Source organism: Bos javanicus, chromosome 4 (genome assembly GCF_032452875.1).
Source record: "Bos javanicus breed banteng chromosome 4, ARS-OSU_banteng_1.0, whole genome shotgun sequence".
Taxonomy (NCBI): Eukaryota; Metazoa; Chordata; class Mammalia; order Artiodactyla; family Bovidae; genus Bos; species Bos javanicus.
This window is the reverse complement of record NC_083871.1, coordinates 44,551,349-44,576,829: the sequence shown is the minus strand read 5'-3', so window position 1 is coordinate 44,576,829 and position 25,481 is coordinate 44,551,349. Positions and strand designations below refer to the sequence as shown.

General features: G+C 38.8%; 2 protein-coding genes across 3 annotated transcripts in view; one reads left to right on the top strand and one right to left on the bottom strand.

The window, feature by feature from the left end:
- CCDC146 (coiled-coil domain containing 146) overlaps positions 1-25,481 on the top strand; it is a 141,385-nt gene that overhangs the window by 38,777 nt on the left and 77,127 nt on the right. The window lies entirely within an intron of this gene.
- On the bottom strand, positions 11,709-18,324 carry FGL2 (fibrinogen like 2). Its single transcript, XM_061413861.1, has 2 exons — positions 17,544-18,324; positions 11,709-15,081 (listed from the first exon to the last, which is right to left on the bottom strand). Exons 1-2 carry the CDS (start codon positions 18,157-18,159, stop codon positions 14,372-14,374), a joined length of 1,326 nt encoding a protein of 441 aa, XP_061269845.1. The 5' UTR covers positions 18,160-18,324; the 3' UTR covers positions 11,709-14,371.

Genomic DNA, 25,481 nt, shown 5'->3' with positions numbered 1-25,481 from the left:
GGTGTCCAACTATTTCCTTGAGATCCTACTTTCAATTCTTTTGAAGTAGAATTGCCAGATCATGAGTTCATGTATTAAAAAAAAATTTTTTTTTTACTGCCAAGATGCTCTCCATAAAGGCTGTAATAATTTATGTTCCCCTCAACAATAAATGTATCTTTACTCAGCAGTGTGACTGTGTGACTTTTCAGCCTTTGTCACTCTGATGAGAGACAAGGTTATATCATCATAGTCTTCATTTACATTTATCTTTAAATGAATTGAGTTTCTTTTCATAGATTTAAGACTGTTTTAAAATATAGTGTATTGTAAGTTCCCTAGTGATCTAGTGTTTAGTATTCAGTGCATTCACTGCTGTGACCTGTGTTCAGCCCCTGGTTGGGAAACTGAGAACCTACAATTTTGGGGCATGGCCAATACATAAATAAATTAGATGTATTAATACAAAATGTGAGGTATAGGAAGGCCAAAAGGTCAGGAGACAATTGTCATTGAAACAATAGTTTATTACTCACAGTTTCTAAAAACAATGGGGGGCATGCCATAACATGGGGGGGCCACATGGGGAAGCACCAGGTTGATCAGGAGGCAGAGGAGAGGGAGGAGCAGTACATAAGAGCTTTTATTGTGGTTTCCCTAGGAAGGAACGGGTGATTTGGAATAAGCAGCTTAGGACTGGCTGGTGTGAATAATTTCAGCAGACTCTGGGGCATAGGCGATGGCCTGTGTTGTCTGGCACCTGACATTGGGATGATTAGGACAGTTGTACAGTGACCTGAGCACATGAGCCCAGTAAAGGAGATTGGTGAGGGTGTGGACTCTGGATTAGTTGGTTTCCATTTGACAAGTTGTCTTCCTCCAAGGAGGAAGACTCCTGTCAATGCCGGAGAGGAGGACGATGAGGGAGGCAAGGTGACTCGGGCATATTATCAGAACAAGGCGTATCTGGCATAGGCATGTAGGGCAGATGTTAAAGCATCAAATATACAGAAGCTGGTTAATACAAAGACCTATTTGTACTTTGGTTTTTTTGTTTGTTTCTTTCTGTGGTAAATTTTGTTCAGAGCTTTTTTTTTTTTTTCCGATTTTTTTGAGTGTAGTTTTTTTCTTAGAGACTCATAGAAACTCTTTATACACAAAGAAAATAGGCCTTTGTGCATAATACGCATTGCACAAATCTTATTCTCTGATTTTGGATTTCTTTTGAGTTTGCTTAAGATGATTTTTCTCCACGTGAAAATTTATTTTATGTGTGCTTAAATTTATTGACTTTTTCTTTTACAACTTCAAGATTTTATGCCATACTTAAGAAGACCTTTGGTACTCTGTTATCATAAATTATTTCCTGTGTTTTCTCTTAGTATATTGATAGTTTGAGTCATCATATTTTAACCTTTATTCTACCTAGCATGTATGCTGATATAAGAGGAAACAGAAAGGAGATGACAGCAAGCTTACAACCGCATGCCAAGCCCAGAACCTCTGGACTTACCTTCCGAGGCAAATGCTCTTTACATATTCCCAGCCCATGTACACCTAGGTGTGGGAAAATAGGTATACCTGGGTGGCATCAGAGACATGAGTGAAGTGGGTACAAGAATTACCAAATATTGAACCACAGATTAAGAAGACGGGAATTTTGCTGTCTACATCGAAGAATGGACAGGCTCAAACTATCTTAAATTTGAATGGTTTGGAAAGAAAATCTCTGATTGGTGGGGCACGGTGGCTGGGGGAGGCAGGGAGTGGAAAAATGGGTCAGATTTCCTGCTCTGCATTTACTAGTCATACACTTTCAATTCCTGAGCCTCACTTTACACCAACAGTACATTTCTCATCTTCAGAGGCACCTCAAACTGCCTACCATTGTGATTTTCACCCTCCTTTTAAACTGCTTTTATTACTTGCTTCCCAGTTAAAAAAAATCTTACACGGAAGCACAATATGTAAGACAGAGTTGGATATGGTGGGTGTAGAGGCGAAGGATGCAGAGGTGAAGGTCCGCAGTTCTTTCCACTCGCCTCTCCTGTCCCCGCCAGCACTGGGCCCCAGTCCCTCAAGGCACCGGGGAAAGCCCCCATGCTCTGTGCAGACAGTCTGTGAACTGAACTCAATCGAGCCGCCTCTCCCCCACCCTAAAACCCATCAGCACAGCCAAAGGAAACACAGATCTGTCCCAGAAAGCCACAGAAAGTGATGTGAGTACACTGAAGGTTCCTTCAGGGAGATAGGAGGGAGCTCCACCGCGTGTCATATGGCAAAACTTGCTAAAATTCCTCATCATAGCAGAAGCCTCTCCCCACCACATATACCCCTATTATTTCCTCTTTAAGATCTCCTCCAGGAACTTTTTTTTTCCCATCCCCAGCTGGGTTTTCCTCTTCGTATCTACACCCATCTTTCCCTTGATATCTTTGGCCACTTCATTATTTTAGTCTTCAGAGTTCCTTCCAGCTTTCCTCCCCACCCAGTGTCCCAACATCACCCCAGATTCAGACACAAAACCAGTCAATAGGTGGCAGGGGGATTCTGTAGATACTTAGATTGTGAGTTTTTTCCTGCTTTAACATAAAGATCAAATATTACTTCTGTGAACTTATAGTCACATCCCTCTACAGTCTCATCCACCATTTCTTCCTTTTTTATTTTGTTTTTTTAACTGTTCTCTGCTACATACCTTAAGCTCCGTCAAATTAGATGTATCATTGTTTTCCTAACTAGCTCCTGGTTTTCCAGCCTGCTTTTGTTCATCTTCTACCCAGCCTGGGACTGCTCTCCTCCACATTTCAGTGCTTTAGAATTCTACCCATTTTCCCCCCAGGACAGTTCAGATTCCACCTTCTTAAAGCATGGCACTTCCTGACAAAGTGGGGACACTTCTGTTGCTGTAACTTCTCTGCATACGCTTTTACCACATGCCACTTTTTTTTTCCTTTTTTTTTTTTAAACAAAAGCTAATCTATAGTAGCTTTAGGAACTTTGAAAGCAGGAAGCCTGTTATTCTTCTTGATATTCCTTGCTAACTCTGGGCACACTGACACACGGGTAGCCATGCTATTTTCCCATCCACATACTAACCAGGTCCGACCCTGCTTAGCTTCCGAGATCAGACTTGTTCAGGGTGGTATGGCCATAGACTTTCAAAGGAATAGATGTATACAGTAATTAGGAAAGCCCTCTACCAAAATAATCACACTACTGAATGGCTACTTTACAAGGCACACTAAAGAGAAATTTCTTCGGAATTTCTGATTGCATTTTCCACATCAAGCCCACCAACATTCTCAGGTATTTAAATGTTTAAAGTTGGAAATATCATACCAAATTAGAACTGTTGTGCATCTATTTTAGTTTTATTTTTCTGACTGAGCCCCAAAAGGGATATGCAATGTGGAGGCAATGATTTTACAATATTTTTTGGAAAGAAAACAGAACAAAATCTTTTAAGTGAAATTGAAGGTGAAGCCCCAAGATTCAAGATAAAAGTAAAACCAGAACTATTCAAGGTGAACAGTGTTTCATGCATCATATATTCTCCTGGCAGCCTCTCCTTCCCCGCTTCCTTTAGCACTCATGAAATATGTCTGCAGAACCTTTTAGGTTGACCGGGGACACAGTTCAAGAACCTTTCCTCTAGTGGTTCAGCCTGTTAAATACCAACCCCATAAATGCCGTATGTAAATACAGTAACTCCCGTAACCATCCAACTGACATAACTACCCATGATATACCCATGAGTCTCTCTAGACTTTTAATCACTGACTTGTTATAGGATAGAAATTTTCAAAGTCACCATCACCAGTACCATTCATCTAAATGATATGCACATTTGAAAAGAATTATATAACAAATGAAAATAAAAACTTTGGTGTTTACAAGAGAAATCTTTTGGCTCCCAAAGAACTTACAAAGTGCTTTGTACTTAAATGGAATGTTTTCCTTAGTGAATCCTGCCACGTAACCATGGAAGTAAAACAGTGTTTGGAGAGTACAGAGACTTGCTTGTCTTTTCTGTCAGAATTGTTATAAATTCTGACTTAGCTACAGAAAGTAAATAATTTTTAACCACTAGGTTAAGTAAGGACATTAACACCATTGAAAATATATATATTTTTAAAAATATCTCCTACCAACAGAATGTTATGTAATTATTTTTTGAGAAGATACAAAGAGAGTTATTTCACCTTAAGTTGAGATTTATTTGGAATCATTTTCCGTTTTGTAGATTCACACAAAAAGTCAGACAGGGGTGATACTGAGGCTTACAATGTACGTATTGGGTTGGCCAAAAAGTTCGTTCAAGTTTTTGTATACCATCTAACAAGAAAGACCCAAAAGAACTTTTTGGTCAATCCAATACTTTACCATGGAATTATCACAGGTAATTTATCATAGAAAATTAGTCCATTTCATGAGAAAAACACCAAGAAGTCCAGGAGAGCTGAAAACAGATAATGGCCCACACATGATACACAGCTTGTAGATAACAAAGATTGTTTTTTTTTCCCTCCTTCAGGGAAGACTTTAGTAAGTGTAAAACATTACCTCCTTATTGTGGCATGAATCACAGCAAACAGAAAAAACACTGGAAATGGTCCTAGGAAAGTATCCAGCACATGGCTGGCTCTCGGCAAGTGAGAGTTGCTTATTATTATGAGCATTTAGAAGCAAAATTTCTAAACAAAAAGTAAAACAGATTAATTAGATTGACTGAAAAATTATTATACTCATTACTGAATGAGAAATAAATGTAAGCAAATAGTTTTGAGTCCCTTCTTTGATAAAATTTCACAGCTATGTAAGCACAAAGTACTTGCCTCTTGTAGAAGATGAGAAACTCAATTTCCAGAGATATCAAGTGAGAAAGTTTTAAGGTTCTACATGATTTCAAATTTGCTGAACTTTTGTATGAGGCCTTTTGTAATGGAGAAGCAATTCATCTTAATAGTGTCATCCTTAATTACTCAGAGAAAATCCTGAATGCTAGAAATTAAACTCAGATTTTGAGAGTTCAGAAAGTTATTATTTGGAAAAAACCTTATTCAGAATACTTTAATAGCACATAGCATCATGCTATACACACAGTAGGCAAATGATAACTATTTATTGGATTAAAATAATAACTATAAATGTAATAGTTGTTATAAGGGGCTAAAACAAAAAAAAAAGCTGTTTATTTTAAAATGTGATTTTTTTCACTCTCAAAAGAAGAGTATAGATTCTCAGCATTATAGTGTATATTTCCTTCTGAAAATAGCTAATAATAAAGATCTTTTTGAGTTACTATATGAAGTCCAGGAGGACACTGATCACAAGTTAGCTAGATTCTAATTTTGATTCCCTCCTGGGACTTTAGGTGAGCAAAGATGCATGTGGAGAATTGAATATAATGATGAGGACAGTAGGTTGCTTACCTGACAGAGAAGTAAACAGAACAAAGGAGTAAAAAGAGCAGAGTAGAAGGAGCCATGCTACGGGATTGTGGATGAGAAGAGAGGCAGTGCAGAGGAGCAGCTCAAGGAATACCAGCAGCACCAAGAGCATAGAATTTGTTTCAAGGATTTAAAGAAACTGCCTAAAGCTCAATTTTATGGCAATCTATTTGTATGTGTTTATATAAAATGAGCTATGTTATTATATAAGCTAGCTATCGGCCCACTGTGATTTTTGTTGTATTGACTTTGAATTACATGTAAGAGCTGCATATCTATTTTATTTCAGTGGACAGGCTTCCTCGTGTGTTACAGCATGCATCTCACAAATTCCGTATGTAAGCCTTCTTGTATATCATATATGTGCATGTGGGGTGTGCATGTATGTGCACGTGTGCATGCATCTACCCACCACAAGGGGCACCTCCCCACACGCAGAGACCTACACTCATTGCTATCCACAGCTGCTGCTGCTGCTGCTGCTGCTGCTTGGTTGCTCAGTCATGTCCAACTCTCTGTGGCCCCACGGACTATAGTCCACCAGGCTCCTCTGCCCATGGGGATTCTCCAGGCAAGAATACTGGAGTGGGCTGCCATTTCCTTCTCCAGGGGGTCTTCCTGACCCTCTATCTGCTGCTGGACCCAACCTAAGTGGAAACATCCAGTCACATTCACTGATAACCATTCCATTGTAAGCACTTTGAAAGCTATTAGAAATACAAGATTTAGGTTACATCTGACTTGGAAAACTATCAGAAAATATTTGTAGGAAAAAAAAAACAAGTTTTAAGATCACTAATGTCTCAAAAATAAAAAGAAGTAAAACTAAGTCTCCTCTTAACTAAAGGTTTATAATCATAGCAAACTAGTGCTCTAATGATTTAAAATGTCCATACATGATTCCTCAAACTTGGACATTACACTGTCAACAAAGAATGTTTTTTAGTCTGTAGCCTAGGTCATATTTCTTTTGCTATATACACATGTGTACACACACACATATACACCATATCCTGCATGAATGACAACCCTCCCCCCTCAGAAGGTGGCATCTCCCGGATGATGCACTGTGTAAGATCTCAGTATGATATTCCTCCTCTCTTCACTGTGAAATGACTGCTTAAGTCAAAAGCAACGACTTGTAGAAATCCACAGTAAAATAATGGCTTCTAAGACATCCAGTAAGCCAACAGCAGTGTGGCTGACAGAAGCAAGAAAAAGCACATCCAAATCTCCAATAATCCAGAGAAAGTATCTGTTCCACTAGGAATAAATCTCTGCCCTCTTCATAAGGAAGCTACCCTGGGACTTCTCAAATGACACATTTACAGGGTGATCGGATGGGATGCAACTGTGTTGGTTCCTCCTTATCTCCAGCTTCTTCTCTTAAAGTCTTCGCTTCATGTACATCTGTTTATTATGTTATTTCATCTAGTCCCAAGGATTTGTTACCAGCTATATTTTAGCAACCTACTTATCTTCCCTGAACATCACACTAACATCCAAATGCCATCCACGTGAATGTGTTATAGATCTGAACTTAAGATATTCAAAACTGCTGATCCCCATCCCCTCCCCCACCACCCCCACATACACTTTCCAGACAGGCTCCCCCTGCAGTCTTCCCCATCTCAGTTAACAGCAGCTCTCTACTTCAAGTTGCTCAGACTAAAATACTGTAGTTTTCTATGATACCTCTAAATCTTTCCACTGTCCATACCTTTACCCCATCACTCTCCAAGTTTATCGCAAACACCATCAAGCTGGTGTTCATGCTCCACTCTTCTCTCCCAACTGTACTCTTCCCTCAGCTACAAGAAAGGAAGTGAAAGTCACTCAGTTGTGTCCGACTTTAGTTGTGTCCGACTCTTTGCAACCCCAAGGACTACACAGCCTGTGGAATTCTCCAGGCCAGGATACTGGAGTGGTAGCTGTTCCCTTCTCTAGGGGATCTTCCCAATGGAGGGATCGAACCCAGGTCTCCCACATTGGAAGCAGATTCTTCACCAGCTGAGCCACCCGGGAAGGCCAGGGATACTGGAGTGGGTATCCTATCCCTTCTCCAGCGGATCTTCCTGACCCAGGAATTGAACCGGGGTCTCCAGCTTTGCAGGTGGATTCTTTACCAGCTGAGCCACCAGGGAAGCCCAGCTACAAGAGTGATCCTTTTAAAACTGGATGAGATCATCTGCCTCCTGGAATCAAAACCTTTATGGCTCTTATCTACTCAAAAGGCAAAATCCTTATCATGACTCACATGAGTTGGCAGCCCCCACCCCCATTTCTTATTTAAACCCAATTCCCCAAGCTCTCTCTGATTTCATCTCCTAAGCTCCCTCCTCCCCAGACTGCCTGCTTTTCCAGGCTCCTTGCTGACTCTAAAATACACCAAATGCTTTTGTACCTGATGCTCTTTTTGCTTGGAACATCCTTCTCCCAGTTGTCTGTCTGGCTGGTTCTCCCTTATCTTTTATGTCTCTGATAAAATGTCACTTCCTCAAGGAGGTCTCCTCAGACCTCCCTATATAAAATAACACGGTCCTCTGAAACTCCTTATCTCTCTTGGTCTGCTTAATTTTTCATGGCACTTATCATATATTGTTTATTCATCTCCTCTGATTAAATATAAACTCCCCAAGTATACTGTTAGTCACTCAGCTGTGTCCGATTCTTTGTGACCCCATAGGCTGGAGCCCACTGGGCTCCTCTGTCCATGGAATTCTCCAGGCAAGAATACTGGAGTGGGGTTGCCATTCCCTTTTCCAGGGGATCTTCCCAAATCAGGGATCAAACCCAGGTCTCTTGCATTGCAGGCAGATTCTGGTAAATATACCTCTGTCAATGAATTCAGTCACATATGAAATTCTGGTACTTTTTTCTTTCTTGGTCAAACAACCTCAAAATCTATCTTTATGTGTGTTCCCCAAATTTCTGCTGATATAAATTAGCCAAGTTGTATAAAATCTTCTCTGGCAATTTAACTTTATAATTCTCAGGAAGGCATGTCTTACCTTAGTTATAGATCTAGAGATGCTGAGGAGTGAGATGGAAGAGCCTAAAGGAGGATTAACATCACTCCTTCAGAATTTGTGTTTTTGTTTTTTTTCAGCTATATACCCAGGAGTAGAATTGCTAGGTCATATGGTAGGTCTATTTTTACTCTTTTCTGTTTTCCACAGTGGCTGCATCAATTTATATTCCCACCAATAGTATATAAGATTTCCCTTTTCTCCACATCCTTGCCAACATTTGTTATTTGTGTGTGTTTTTTTAATGGTTGTCATTCTGACAGGTATGAGGTGATATCTCATTGTGGTTTTGATTTGTATTTTCCTGATGATTAGCAAAATTGAGCATCTTTCCATGTGCCTGTTGGCCATCTGTATTTCCTCTTTGGAAAAGTGTCTATTCATTTTCTGCCCATTTTTCAATTGGGCTGTTTGTGGGTTGTTGTTTTTTTTTATATATTGAGTTGTATGAACTGTTTATATATGTTGGATATTAAGCCCTATTTAGTCATATCATTTGCAAATATTTTCTTTCATTCAGTAGGTTGTCTTTTCATTTTGCTGATGGTTTCCTTTGCTGTGTAAAAGTTAAGTTTAATTAGGTCCCATTTGTTTATTTTTGCTTTTATTTTCGTTACTTTAGGAGACACATTCAAAAAATATTGCTGCAACTTTTGTCAAAGAGTATCCTGCCTGTGTTTTCCTCTACAAGTTGTATAGTCTTACATTTAGGTCTTTAATACATTTTGAGTTTAATTTTGTATATGGTATTAGAGAATGTTCTAATTTCATTCTTTTACATGTAGCTGTCAAGATAAATGAACCCCAGTGTTCATAGCAACATTATTTACAATTGCCAAGATATGGAAGAAACCTAAGTATCCATCAATAGATGAATGGATAAAGAAATGTGTGGTATAGAAATACAATAGAATAGTGTTCGGCCATTAAAATGAAAATTTGCCATTTTCAGAAACATGGACTTGGAAGGCATTATGCTAAGTGAAAAAACTCAGACAGAGAAAGACAAATACTTCATGATATCACTTATATGTGAGATTTAGAAAATACAGCAAAAAGCAGACTCACAGACATAGAGAACACACCAGTCATTACCACTGGGGAAGGAAAAGGGGCAATATAGGGGTGGAAGACTGAAAGGTAAGAACTATTGGGAATAAGATAGGCTGAAGGACGTATTGTACAACACAGGGAATGGCCAATATTTTGTAATGACTGTAAAGGGAAAGTAACATTTAACAATTATATAAGAATTTTTTGAAAGATTATTCCCTTAGGAAAGAAAGCAACAGTGCCTTTAGCAAGAAAGACCTTATTAAATGTGGGGGCGGAACTGCTTCAAGGAGCAATGGCTGCTCAGTCACATTTAGGAATTCAGGCGACTCTGAGTTCCCCAAGCACACCCCATTTCCCTCCCTCACTTCTAGTCTTACTTTCCACTCGTCCCAATCAATAAACAAAAGAAACCTGGCAAAGCTACCATTCAATAAACATTACCATTTGGCAATGTGCAGAATGAAATTCAAGTCTGGATTTAGCCAACTCTGCTTGTTACCTCTGGGGAGAGGGAGGGGATTGGAACTGAAGGTGGTTTGCAAAGGGGTCTTTAGTCTAAGTGATGATTGTTTAAGAAATTAAAGCATTCGTGCATTTTTTATGATTAAAATTAATTTCAAAATTGCAATACAAGTATGTAAAATGCTTTTTTCTTTAGGAACTCAGCCAGGTAGAACAATCACTGGCTTGGTAAAACTATCGTTCTCTGCATGATACCCAGAAGCATGTGCCCAGAACCCCTTCTAAAAGTTTGCCATCATTTTAAGTACCCAACCCTATAGTATATCTGATCCTGTCTTGCCATACCCTCCCCTGAAGTCAATCACTGCTAACTTGTATTCACAATCTCCTAAATTCTCAGATTTGATGATACCTACTCCTTCCCCATTTATAACTCTGGCTTCTTTTGACTATAGCTCTGCATGTGTGGTAACATATTCATGAACCACTTTGAGTAATAACACTCCTGTCTCAAATTTCCTTTACATCCTAGTCAAACAGATTGATTTCAGAGTAGAACGTAGACAATTATTGAATAATGTAATGGATAATAAGGAATATACAGGATGGTATAAAACCAATGGGAAGAGGCACCAACCCCGCCTTGATGTCATCAGAGAAGACTGCCCAGAAAAGATAATTACTTAGAAAGATGATAATGATGATAATACATATGTATATTCTAGGTGCTTTATATACACTATCTCATTTAATCCTCTCAATAACTCTGTCAGATTCTACTGTAACTCATTTTGAAGGAACCAAAAAAAATGAGATTAGGTGATTTTGCTTGTGCTCACAGAGCTTGCAAATAATGGAGTTGAAATTCAAACTTAATTCTGGCTTATGAGTCCCTGCTCTTAATCATGGATATTAAAACAAAACTCAGCAGGGGGTTAAGGACGGCATTCTACCTAGACCAAGAGAACAACAACAGAAAGTAATGAAAATATGAGAGAACATGGTTTATTCTAGAACAAGGCTTTTAGTATGGTAGGAGTGTGAATAGTGGCAGAAAGGATAGGCAGAAATCAGTTAATGAAGGAGCTTATTTGCTGAATTTTATTGTTTAAAAAAAGAAGGAGTTGTTAAAAGGTTTTAAGCGGGAAAATAACATGATCAGAATTATATATATATATATATATATATTTTTTTTTTTTTTGCTGCACCAGTCAGCATGCTGGATCTTAGTTCCCCAATCAGAGGTCAAACCTGTGCCCCCTGCATTGGGAACATGCATCTTAACCACTGGACCACCAGGGATTGTACTTTTTGAATCATTCCTCTGGCAGTGATGTGGAGGACAGGTTTTAATAGATTCAAACTGAGGGCACAAGTCACACTCAGGAAGGGCTTGCATTATCCTAAGAGGATGTTGAGAGCTAAACCAGAGCAGCAACATGAATGATGGAAAAAAGAGGAGATGGGGTTAAATGCCACAAAAATGAAACCAAAACTTCCATATTTCAAATGTGTCAATAGTACTCGGGAGGAAAATAAGATAATGGTATTCCTGTATTTGCCCCTGTCTTCCCGTTAATGAAATAGTTCTCATTAAAGTCGTCAGTGAGTCAAAGGTATTGTCTAATTAGGTAAACATTATGCAACTTTTCAACTAAGAGTAAATATATAGAAATTATTTTACAAACAATAGTACTTAATGTTTCCAAATTGAAGAAATAAATAGATGTGATGATTAAATCTTTTATTTTATAACATTTTTAAAAGACATAAAACATAAACCTATTTTTATGTTTTATATAAACATAAAAACATTTCCTTTTATACATAAAGGAAAATAAGAATTCTAAACAAAGACTTATCATGACACTACTACTCCTCACTTTTTACCTTTAAACCTTCTACCCTTTCCTTGGGTAGACATTCAAAAATAAGGAACAGCAAATTTGTTACTCAGATTTCTTTTGTCTTGTATATTTAGGCTCTTTATTTATCGGATAAATGTGTCATCACTTCATTTGGAGCATTACTACTTATCAGAAAAATTTGATTTTTTTTCTCAGTGATTAGTGAACCAGTTCCATTTGGAATTTCTAAAGCCTAATCTTAGTCAATATTTTCAAAGTATGATAAAGCTCAGAAATAATTTGTTACCTCAGATAACAAATAAGTCATTAAAATGGAACCAAGACAAGACTCTAAAATACTTGTTAGTAGTCAATCCACATTTGTGAACATTAGCTCATGATATTAGTGAATAGTTTTGCCAGGAAAAAAAACTCTCTCAAATAGAATCTATTCCCATTAATATGCTAAAGATTATAAAAATCTAAAATATATTTTATAAGTGACATGAACTGACTTCAAAAAGGAATTTCTATGTTATAGAATTTGTTATTAGAAAGGTGCCATAAATGTATAATAGAAAATAAAATTTTGATTCTTTGATGAAGGTGGAAAGATAGACAGGCTTTTGAGTATTTACGTAGATTAATGAATTATTTGCCAAATTCTCCTGAAATGATACCTGCATCCTATTAAAATCAGTGGATAGTTGCTATGTGAGCTATTTTTTTAGAACTGTATTTTTTAAGGAATCTATTTTTCATCTTAGAAATTTGCCTAAATTTATACACATGTTAGTAGTTACATATAGTAAGTAAAAATACCTTTATCTGAAATATTATATTGTATAATATCAAAATCTTCTTAGCCTTTTTGTAAAAATCAGAAAAGAGAGAGAAGTAAAGAATAAATTAGTTTACAACATTTACACTTAGTATCCAATTGAGAGATATGAAGCCATTGAAATCTACAATGATATCTTACATTTTGGTAGTCACTTAATTCTATTTGCATTTCCCTTGTTTTGGCATTTTAATAATTATTAATAATAACATAATTTTTCATTATGCTTACCTGAACTTTGTACATTATATATTTTTAAAAGAATGTCTTGCTTTTTGATTCAAATTATCTATAAAAAGGCAATACTTGAAAAATTAACTTCTTACCTAACGATACTATTCTCAATTATTTTCAAATAATGGGTAAAGCTGCATTTTTGTGAATTTATTTTGAAAACTTGGCTACCTTAGAAAAAGATACTAGAAATTAAAGATTGACTGTATGTCTATGACTCACATACAGTATTGTGTATTCTTCCAAATGTTATTCTAGAGCATTTTTAAAACATGCTGTAGAATACTGCTGTTCTCTCTGAAATGATTCCTTTTTATAATAGAGGAACTTAACAAATTATTTTTATTATCCTTTAAATATGATTCTTGCATTTTAGAATGAATGAATTATAAGCGTTCTAGCTACTTTTGTTAAAAAAAAAAACACCTGTGTTTGAATCTTCTGATAGCAAAGTAAGCAATACACCAGTTAGGGTTGAAATACATATTTGAACTACTCTTCTATATATTTCAAATTCAAGCTTTTTATAAATATGAAGATTTACCTATTTGTCATATAAACTTAGCTTTGTATAAAGTGAATCACCTAATAATATCAATGCTTTGGATCTAAACTTGGCTTTCAGAATGTTATAGCCTCTAAATAAGCACTTCATTCCTCGGCCACACCTACTTCTCCAAAGGAAAGTTTACCAGTAGTCTCGCACGGCAGTGAGCAGTCTTAAATTAAAAACTATTATGCATTACAGCAAAGGAAGATATTTTTTATACTAAAGCAGTTTTTACCATCAAACATCTAAAGAGTTATAAACTATAAAAGAACTACCTTTAAATCATGGTCTTTAAGGTTAAATTAATTTTCTGAATGCTTTTTGGAGGGACATTATACTATCACATTTTAAAATATTTTCAATGATAACATTTTACATTTCACAAATAGTACCTGAGCAGGTTTAATTATATTTCTTCTTTCTTGGAAACTAAAATGCCATAAATGCTATAAACTGAGTAAATTTATCTCATAATGAGGAACAGGGTATTTAGATACAAATAAATACCCAGTAACGATAGCCTGAAAAAAATGTGTTTAAATCACTGTCAAAACAGAGGTCACTTGTGTAAAATCTAGCCTGCTGAAAAAAAACAATTATTTTTTAATTAGAGTGAGTAATGTAAGTAATATAAAACTTTTTAAATAAGAGAAATTAAAAGCATTATAAGTCTAATGTGTGATTCTTAATATTTCCAATTGCTTGCAAGTGTTTATTTCAATAACAGCAGAATAGCGACAAAGGACTTCTTTAAAAGGCATATTTTTCAGCTTTATTTCAAATGCTATGTGGCATAAGAACCCATTGCTCAGAGATAAATTTTAAGCCGTGGAAAAGGAGTTTGAAACATATTCCAAAGTGCTGAAGGAATTAATTGCCCTATTGGGTAATGAATACCCAGAATTGTTAGCATTAGTGATTTACGGCTTAAAGTGCTTGGGTCTGATCATCATTTTGACTTCTTTGAAGGAGGACTTGTAACCACCAGGTTGTGCCTCACTTATGCCAGGCCAGGTACCCCAGAAAATCCCATTTCGGACACCTCTGTATTTTTGGTGATAATATTTGCCATTTAAGTTTGCAGAAAGACAGGCATCAAACCACCAGCCTGAACTGTAGTAGAGCCCACAGTTCCCAGAGGGGTATCGATCATTGTCTCTATCCGGGGTGGTGAAAAACTTCAGGTCATGGTTGTAATGTTTACTGAAACGTAAGGCATCTCCAGCTGTGCCATTATAGTTACCAATGTGTAGACGGTATTTGAGAAACTCGTTGGCCACATAAAAGTGATCATACAAGGCATAGAGTTTGATACCATTAAAGTCTTCAAGGTCTATTCTTAGAATCATGTCCTTACTCTTAGTCAGAAGGTGGATTTTATCATTCCCCAGCCAAAATTCTCTTCTGAGGTTTCCAAAGCCTACTTTGTAGTCTTGCCATGTTCTGGTGAAGTTGGTGCTTCCATCAACACGTGCTTGCAGCACCGTCCAGCCTCCCGCCATGGTCTCCATGTCACAGAAAACTTCGAAGCTACTGTTTCTGGGATCCGGTGTAACTCTATAGAGCTCACTGCTTCTTTTGCCTATTGTGTAGTATTCAGAGCAATCTTTATATATAAGATGTTGTTGAACTGAAGGAGTGAAAACAGAAAGGCATTGGATTTTGTTAATAAAAACTAAGCATCTAAAGAATTCTTGATATGCACAAAAGCAGTTTGATAATTTGATCAATGGTGACAATGAAACCTTTCTCGGCTAAATTACTTGAACCTATTTAGCAAATGCTTATTAAAGGCTCAGAACAAGACCTTGATGTTATAAAGCAGGCAAAGTTCTCTAACATCCTCTTGGTTTAATAATATTGACAATATCAACAACTAATAACAACAAGAAATAAAAGTGATAGTTTTAGTAATTTAATGATATTTAGTGAGGGCTCTGCTTGTGTCTTAGAGATTCTGCCAAAGACTTGGTGACATTTTTACAGTTGATCTGCACGTGAACTTTATGACATAGGTAGTATTACTAATCTGCTGGTGAAAAAGGATATTTAGGCTCAAAAAGGATCAGTGGCTTGCTCAACTTCATAGGATCTTTAAATGGCAGAGCCAAGAGAGAGCAAAACTTGTCCCTGTAACCACTTCATTCCTTAGTCCTGAAACTCAGATGATTCCAACTCTCCTAGAATTGCATTCCATGCATGCAGAGGACGCACAGGCTTCTATTTCCTTTCACCTAAAGAGGCTGATATGGAGAAGGCAATGGCACCCCACTCCAGTACTCTTGCCTGGAAAATCCCATGGACGGAGGAGCCTGGTAGGCTATAGTCCATGAGGTCGCTAAGAGTTGGACACGACTGAGCGACTTCGCTTTGACTTTTCACTTTCATGTATTGGAGAAGGAAATGGCAACCCACCCCAGTGTTCTTGCCTGGAGAATCCCAGGGACGGCAGAGCCTGGTGGGCTTCCATCTATGGGGTCGCACAGAGTCAGATATGACTGAAGCGACTTAGCAGCAGCAGCAGCAAAGAGGCTGATATACTCCACTTTCAGGTCATTTTATAAGATTATTCCAAATGATTTATTAAAATTCTAAAATACAGCATTGATCAACATTTCCATTTATCTTACTTGCTTGACAAAGAAGCTCAGGTTAAAAAAGAACTTCACTAATATATGAATATTCTTATTCTGATTTATTATCCAGGAAAATATTCAGCATTTCACATGTTTGGTTTTTAGAAGGAAACCATAGGTGATTACATTCAGTATAAGTATAATCATCAAATAATGTGGCTTTGTAGGAACCACTAGAGATATTTACTCCAAAATAATTTTTACAAAAATCCTTGCCAGATCAGGCAAGTTTAATACATTAATACAAGCCACTATGAGCCACAAATAATATATTCATGTGTATTTAGAACTCAGAATATTCAGACAGTTCCCCAAAACTTTAGTATAAAAATAGCAGAATCTTATTCTTGTCGTTGCACATTGCCATGCAGTACCAATCTAATGCACACCCAGGTATGCCACCTACGACATGAACGTTGCCTTGCAACGTGCAGGGTCCATTTAGATACAGGCTGCTGGGAGTATTAGCAACAGTGGTCTTTGAAACTCCCAAACACCTTCACTGGTTGATTCCCTGGGAGTGGAGCATGCATGAGGTGCTTCTTTCAAAGGAACGCGATCTCCGCTGCAGGCACCACACCCCTTCAAGTCACACTCATGCAGAGACGGCTTTCAGAAGACCATCAGCAAGGGTCCCAGGAACTCACGTGGAATACCAGGGTTTGGGGGAACCAGTGCCACAGCCAGCAGTTCTTGGACAGAGTGGGTAGTTAGGTTTGTGGTCTTTAACATATATTTATTAAAGTTAATTCAAATAATCTGGATGGGGAGGATGGATTCTACTGCTATATGCTTGAATTCTAGTAATAGAAAGGAAGAAATAAGAATGTATTCCTTTCCTCAGTAGCATGCCAAAACTCTGCATAAAATAGTTTTTGTGCCACTAGGTCTCAAAGTAAAAAGTTTTGCACACACATGAAACCATATAAGTATTTTTATCCGATCCATAAAATCTCCTATTTCCACTAGATGTTTGGGATTATTAACTGCAGATTACTTGCTAAAATCTTTCAAAGGTCTCTTGTTGCTGTATAAGGAGCAATCACCCAACCACAAAAAAATTGATTTGCGAACAGAGTACAACCACAAACACTGCCTTAACTCTACTGTTTTCAGATACTTCAGTGAACAGATAAGTAAGTTAAAGTCACTGAAACATTAAGACATTCTCTCCACTTCTGTTTGTGTGTAGCTCTGGTGTCAGCAAATAAGATCTTTAAAAGTACTTTAAAATGGATTCAGAACTCATTATGACTTTTTTTGTAATTAGGTCCTATCTCTTTTCTGTGGTCACATTTAGAAAGATAATAGTTTCCCTTGTACTACCTTGATGAATAAAAGGCTTAACTTTTAATTTGTCCTTTATTTAACATAATTTCTCAGGTTAACATTTATAGATCCTATTGAGTTATATAACATTCATCAACAAATGATAAGAAAACATTATTATACATACCTGGGAGTGATTGTATTTGTTCTTGCCTGGGACACTTAGATGAACATTTGCCATCCAAACTATTGACAACAAATGTGAGGTTTGCCACTTTGCTATCAACATACTGTTCTATGTTGTTCATATTTACAAGATTCAGCTTCTCCAGGCGACCCTGAAGCACATCGATCTCCTCCTTGGCATTCTTAAGGTCAGAGGACAGTTTGTTAACCTCGCCCTCTAATTCTCTCACTCTGTTGTCCCCAGTTTCTCCTGGGGCTCCTGTGCCTGGTAACAGCAATCCATTTCTTCCTGGGTCTCGACTGTCATCAGCCTGCAGTTTGCAGTCTTGGCAAGTCTTCTTCAGGCTATTTACAATTTCCTTGAGATTCTGAACTTCTTTGAACACCTCCTCGATCCTGCTGAACTGCTTGGGGAGCTGAATAGTCAGCGGGGGCAGGTTCACCTGGTAGGGACATTCGCCTTCCTCCTCACATCTCCCTCTGCTCTCTAGTCTCACCCGGCAGGCATTCTGGGCTGCTTCATCTTTAATTTCTTCTGTTTCATTGTTTGCCACAACCAAAAAACCATATGTAGCAAGGACAGTTGAGCTCAGCCAGCACCAGTTCGCCAGCTTCATCTTTGCGGTGGCGCTCACTCACCCCAGCAGGGAAGGGTGCCGGGCTGGAGCTGTTTTAAGAGCGGCGCTGCCAGCTGCCGGCCTGAGTCAGGCTTTCTGTGTTCTCAGGAAAGGGCGGGAGCTCTTTGCATCACAAGTCTCAGAAACGCGGAGGAAGAGACTGTCTTCATCAAACTCAGTTTGCCAAAAACTGTTATTTTCAATCAAAATCATCCTCTTTGGAATTCCTGCAGCTAGTCAGATGCACATATTCAACAAGTTTCACTTTCATTGTTTATTTTATGAAGCACAAGAAAATAATTGTACTTGGAGTAAATCATTTCATGACAATTAACTCCCCAGTGGGGAAAATAGTTTTTAAAGATAAAACTGAATGTGCTAGCTATCCAGATTGTGTGAAGGACAGAAATGTTACTAAAATGGATATGGTTCTTTTTCCTTTTTGGAATAAGCCATAGAGAATCCTGTAGTTTCTTCACATTGGGCTTTCAGGTGAAATCTCAAGCCCTTAAACACAATTTTAAATATAATAAAGCTAAACTTTCTGACTCTTGCGGTGGACTTTTGTTTAATCTATTTGAAAAGGGAAGAAAACCAGTCAAGAAAAAAAGTTCTGCTTTCTCTTTCTTTGACCATCACACAGTGTAGGAGAAATGTCTAAATGATGAAAACACTTTATAAGGTATATCATTGTCTTTCATCAAAACCAGCAGCCTCCTCCTTTGGCCTTCAGCAGTTTTGTGACTGTGCTGTCCTTCCACAACCACCCAAGTGAATCTGAACTAGTCCCGCCTGTGCTCCGCTCCTTCTTTGTCTCAAGCATCTCTGCCTGCCCTTCCTCCTGGCAGCCCTGCCAGTCCCAGCTCTGTGCTTTCTGCCTCCACAGTGGGCCTTCCACTTGGTCTCCATGCCACTTACACTACTTTGCCCCAAACATGTCTGCATTCCTGACTTTTCAAACTTTTTTCCCACAGTTTTCAAACTTTCCTCCTGGGAGGTTGAGGGCAAGAAGAGGGAACAGCTTTTATTGGAGAAACCACTTCCTTTTAATTTGTTTTACATATTGGCATCTCATACAAGATTTCTAATTGGTGGTAGTGGTGGCTTAGTTGCTAAATTGTGTCTGACTCTTTTGCAACCCCATGTACTGCCAGGCTCCTCTGTCCATGGGATTTCCCAAGCAAGAATGCTGGAGTGGGTTGCTATTCCCATGGACAGAGGAGTCTGGCAGGCTACAGTCCTTGGGGGTCACAAGGAGTCAGGTATGAATTAGCGACTAAAACAAGATTTATTTAAAAAGGATTTTATGGCTTTAAAAATCATTTCAAAGTTATGGCTAAAAATCTAAATTCTTACTATTATCATTTGCAGTACTCTGTAATCTGTCTCTTATTTATTTCTTTAACCTGATTTCCTATTCTTTTTCTATATATGCCTTCATCCCAGCCAAACTCTCCCATTCAACCTAACTACTCATGTTCTCTAAATGTGTCAGGTTCACTTTACACTCACAAACTGTATTTATTCCTGAATACTCAGGAGACCTAGCTTCTACCTCTGGATCTACTTTTTATTGGATCTATCATTAGCTTTGCTGAATCTTGGTTCCTGTAACTGTGAAGGAGGGGTTTGGCTATTCTTCCCTCATACAGGAATGATAGTTATAAACACCTTGAGTGCTGGAGTGCTGAAGGAAAAATGCAGTGTATAAAATGTAACATGCTTTCCAAACAAATTTGACAAACATGTTACACACACTTAGGTCTCATTTTCCTCCATCTTCTTGCAGCTTTTTAAAAAATTAAGCTTGTTTTCCTCTTTATTCCATTTAACATATTCAAATACATTTTAGATGCACTGTTAACTTTTTGACTAAAATATATATATATTTAATCTCCTAATTTCATTTCTCTCTCCTCACCCACTTTCAAGCTGTGACACTCCCTTACTGTGAGGGGAGAAATAAATGAATGATTAGGGAATTTTAAAAAATGATGATAATATAAATAATAGATTCAAATATCTTATAAAGTAGAAATACATAGGAACAATGTTTAAGGTACATTATTAAATGCCTTTGACTGAATTGACTATAAATCCACATGTTTAGGGACTTCCCTGGTGGTACAGTGGCTAAGACTCCACACTCCCAATGCAGGGAACCTAGGTTCAATCCCTAGTCAGGGAACTAAGATCCTGTGTGCTGCAGCTAACACCTGGTGCAGCTGGGCTTAATAAATATATATTTTTTAATCCACACATTTAGTCAAGTCCAGTCAAGTATTTATTAAAGATCTGTATACTCAGATTGATTATATTCTTTGCAGCCAAAGATGGAGAAGCTCTATACAGTCAGCAAAAACAAGACCAGGAACTGACTGTGGCTCAGACCATGAACTTCTTATTGCCAAATTCAGACTTAAATTGAAGAAAGTAGGGAAAACCACTAGACCATTCAGGTATGACCTAAATCAAATCCCTTATGATTATACAGTGGAAGTGAGAAATAGATTTAAGGGCTTAGATCTGATAGATAGAGTGCCTGATGAACTATGGAATGAGGTTCGTGACATTGTACAGGAGACAGGGATCAAGACCATTCCCATAGAAAAGAAATGCAAAAAAGCAAAATGGCTGTCTGGGGAGGCCTTACAAATAGCTGTGAAAAGAAGAGAAGCGAAAAGAAAAGGAGAAAAGGAAAGATATAAACATCTGAACGCGCAGTTCCAAAGAATAGCAAGAAGAGATAAGAAAGCCTTCTTCAGCGATCAATGCAAAGAAATAGAGGAAAACAACAGAATGGGAAAGACTAGGGATCTCTTCAAGAAAATCAGAGATACCAAAGGAACATTTCATGCAAAGATGAGCTTGATAAAGGACAGAAATGGTATGGACCTAACAGAAGCAGAAGATATTAAGAAGAGATGGCAAGAATACACAGAAGAACTGTACAAAAAAGATCTTAACGACCCAGATAATCACGATGGTGTGATCACTGACCTAGAGCCAGACATCCTGGAATGTGAAGTCAAGTGGGCCTTAGAAAGCATCACTACAAACAAAGCTAGTGGAGGTGATGGAATTCCAGTTGAGCTATTCCAAATCCTAAAAGATGATGCTGTGAAAGTGCTGCACTCAATATGCCAGCAAATTTGGAAAACTCAGCACTGGCCACAGGACTGGAAAAGGTCAGTTTTCATTCCAATCCCAAATAAAGGCAATGCCAAAGAATGCTCAAACTACCGCACAATTGCACTCATCTCACACGCTAGTAAAGTAATGCTCAAAATTCTCCAAGCCAAGCTTCATCAATATGTAAACCGTGAACTTCCTGATGTTCAAGCTGGTTTTAGAAAAGGCAGAGGAACCAGAGATCAAATTGCCAACATCCGCTGGACCACAGAAAAAGCAAGAGAGTTCCAGAAAAACATCTATTTCTGCTTTATTGACTATGCCAAAGCCTTTGACTGTGTGGATCACAATAAACTGTGGAAAATTCTGAAAGAGATGGGAATACCAGACCACCTGATCTGCCTCTTGAGAAATGTGTATGCAAGTCAGGAAGCAACAGTTAGAACTGGACATGGAACAACAGACTGGTTCCAAATAGGAAAAGGAGTTCGTCAAGGCTGTATATTGTCACCCTGTTTATTTAACTTCTATGCAGAGTAAATCATGAGAAACGCTGGACTGGAAGAAACACAAGCTGGAATCAAGATTGCCGAGAGAAATATCAATAACCTCAGATCTGCAGATGACACCACCCTTACGGCAGAAAGTAAAGAGGAACGAAAAAGCCTCTTGATGAAAGTGAAAGTGGAGAGTGAAAAAGTTGGCTTAAAGCTCAACATTCAGAAAATGAAGATCATGGCATCCGGTCCCATCACTTCATGGGAAATAGATGGGGAAACAGGGGAAACAGTGTCAGACTTTATTTTTGGGGGCTCCAAAATCACTGCAGATGGTGACTGCAGCCATGAAATTAAAAGATGCTTACTCCTTGGAAGGAAAGTTATGACCAACCTAGATAGCATATTCAAAAGCAGAGACATTACTTTGCCAACAAAAGTTCGTCTAGTCAAGGCTATGGTTTTTCCTGTGGTCATGTATGGATGTGAGAGTTGGACTGTGAAGAAGGCTGAGCGCCGAAGAATTGATGCTTTTGAACTGTGATGTTGGAGAAGACTCTTGAGAGTCCCTTGGACTGCAAGGAGATCCAACCAGTCCATTCTGAAGGAGATCAGCCCTGGGATTTCCTTGGAAGTAATGATGCTAAAGCTGAAACTCCAGTACTCTGGCCACCTCATGGGAAGAGTTGACTCATTGGAAAAGACTCTGATGCTGGGAGGGATTGGGGGCAGGAGGAGAAGGGGACGATAGAGGATGAGATGGCTGGATGGCATCACTGACTCGATGGACGTGAGTCTCAGTGAACTCCGGGAGTTGGTGATAGACAGGGAGGCCTGGCGTGCTGCGATTCATGGGGTCACAAAGAGTCGGACACGACTGAGCGACTGATCTGATCTGATATTCAGACCTGTATATTCCGAGCATAAAGATATGTATACTAGAGCATAGATAAGATGGATCCACCCATCCTATATTAACTGAGCATCCCGTATATGCAGGACACTATTCAAGGCACTTAGGCTGCAGACATCAAACATAAATCCCCTTTTCCTTCTTAGGAAGGAGTATTGAGGACTTTGCATTTTGTTCATGTTGAACTTTCAAGTTAAATCTTAAGCACTTTTAAGCTTTTCTAAATCTAACAAAAGTACAGCTTTCTGGCTCTTGCATTGGGCTTTTGTTTCATCCCTGTGAACCAGGGATTTGCTTTCCAGGCACTGCTGTTGATTCTTGGGCCCTGCAAACCCCACTTAGCCAAAGGCCAGTGTTATAGTTCTACCTAAAATTTCTGGATGTGCTATGGGAACTGGCTCCTGTCCCTTCAGGACCATAGAAAATACCCAAAATAAAGGCAGAAAATTGCTTTATTAATCATTTTTTGACATTAATAGGTGGGATTCTGAGGTCTTAATTTTAAAAGATTATTGTTCACTTACCCCGGGCAGACACTGACTACCACATGAAAGAGGCTCAATCTGACTAGTAAATTTATAGCCCATGGGGGCGGAGAGTTTGGTACAGTTGTTCAAGAAGCTTTCACAAATACTGTCTCACTACATCCTCCCATCCACACAATTACTTTCTGCATGTGCAGATGAGCAGAGAAAGAGTTCAAAGAAATAAATGATTTGCCTATAGTTTCACACTTTTTAGGGACAGTGTATTAAAAAGCAGAGACATTACTTTGCCAACAAAGGTCCGTATAATCAAAGCTATGGTTTTTTCCAGTAGTCATGTATGGATGTGAGAGTTGGACCATAAAGACGTCTGAGTGCCAAAGAATTGATGCTTTTGAACTGTGGTGTTGGAGAAGACTTTTGAGAGTCCCTTGGACAGCAAAGAGATCAAACCAGGAAATCAATCCTAAATGTTCATTGGAAGGACTGATGCTGAAGCTGAAGCTGAAGCTGCAATACTTTGGCCACCTGGTGCGAAGAGCCCACTCATTAGAAAAGAGCCTGATGCTGGGAGGGATTGAAGGCAGGAGGAGAAGGGGATGACAGAGGATGAGATGGTTAGATGGCATCACCAACTCAATGGACATGAGTTTGAGCAAGGTCCAGGGGATGGCGAAGGACAGGGAAGCCTGGTGTGCTTCAGTCCACGGGGTCGCAAAGAATCAGACACTACTGAACAACAACAACAAGCAACAGAGCTGGAATTTGAACCTGGTCTGACTCCAAAGTTGATGTCTTTTCTCCTGTGCCATCCTGTCATGTGGGGGGCAGGGAGATAATAGTGGAAAGGAACACTGGTACCATGTTGTGGAGAGCCTGGCACTTAAATCACTGCTTAGATAAGTGGGGACTCACTTAAAGTTTTGAGCAAAGGAATAATTTAATTAGTTAAGAAATTGAGAGAAGTTAAAACTGTAGGTGCATTGGAAAGGGAAAGATTAGGTAAGGAGAGCAGTTTCAGTTCAGTTCAGTTCAGTTGCTCAGTCGTGTCCGACTCTTCGCGACCCCATGAATCTCAGCACGCCAGGCCTCCCTGTCTATCACCAACTCCTGGAGTTCACTGAGACTCACGTCCATCAAGTCAGTGATGCCATCCAGCCATCTCATCCTCTGTCGTCCCCTTCTCCTCCTGCCCCCAATCCCTCCCAGCATCAGAGTCTTTTCTAATGAGTCAACTTTTCGCATGAGGTGGCCAAAGTACTGGAGTTTCAGCTTCAGCATCATTCCCTCCAAAGAAATCCCAGGGCTGATCTCTTTCAGAATGGACTGGTTGGATCTCCTTGTAATCCAAGGCACTCTCAAGAGTCTTCTCCAACACCACAGTTCAAAAGCATCAATTCTTCGGCGCTCAGCCTTCTTCACAGTCCAACTCTCACATCCATACATGACCACAGGAAAAACCATAGCCTGGACTAGACGGATCTTTGTTGGCAAAGTAATGTCTCTGCTTTTGAATATGCTATCTAGGTTGGTCATAACTTTCCTTCCAAGGAGTAAGCGTCTTTCAATTTCATGGCTGCAGTCACCATCTGCAGTGATTTTGGAGCCCCCAAAAATAAAGTCTGACACTGTTTCCACTGTTTCCCCATCTATTTCCCATGAAGCGATGGGACCGGATGCCATGCAGTTTAGAGGCCATTTAAATAGTCCAAGTCATTGTTTCCCAAAGTGTGTTTTCTGGAATGTGAGTGACTAGATGTTGATAGATGTTGTGTCAAAATAGAGTTCCAGGACAGGTGGATCTGAATATTATCAGTCATTTGCTAGGGTGCATTATAGCTGGCCAAAAGCTAAATAATATATGCTGAATTTTTAAAATTATGATTGATAATGGGAAACTTTTTTTTTGATTTAGCACAATTTTTAAGAATGAATCTTCTGCTAGAAACCAGTAGGAAATGCTATTGCATATGAAAGGTGGCATGGTGGCAGAAGAGGTGGTGAAGGGGTAGCAGCTATTGTTTTGTGTGTGTGTGTTTAGTCGCTAAGTTGTGTCCAGCTCTTTGTGACCTCGTGGACTGTAGCTTGTATATGTGTGTGTGTGTGTAGTTGCTAAGTTGTGTCCAGCTCTTTGTGACCTCATGGACTGTAGCTTGCTTCTGTCCTCCTGTCCATGGGATTTCTCAGGCAAGAATACTGGAGTGGGTTGCTATTTCCTTCTCCAGGGGATCTTCCCAACTCAGGGACAGAACCTGTGTCTCTGAGTCTCCTACATTGGCAGGCAGATTCTTTACC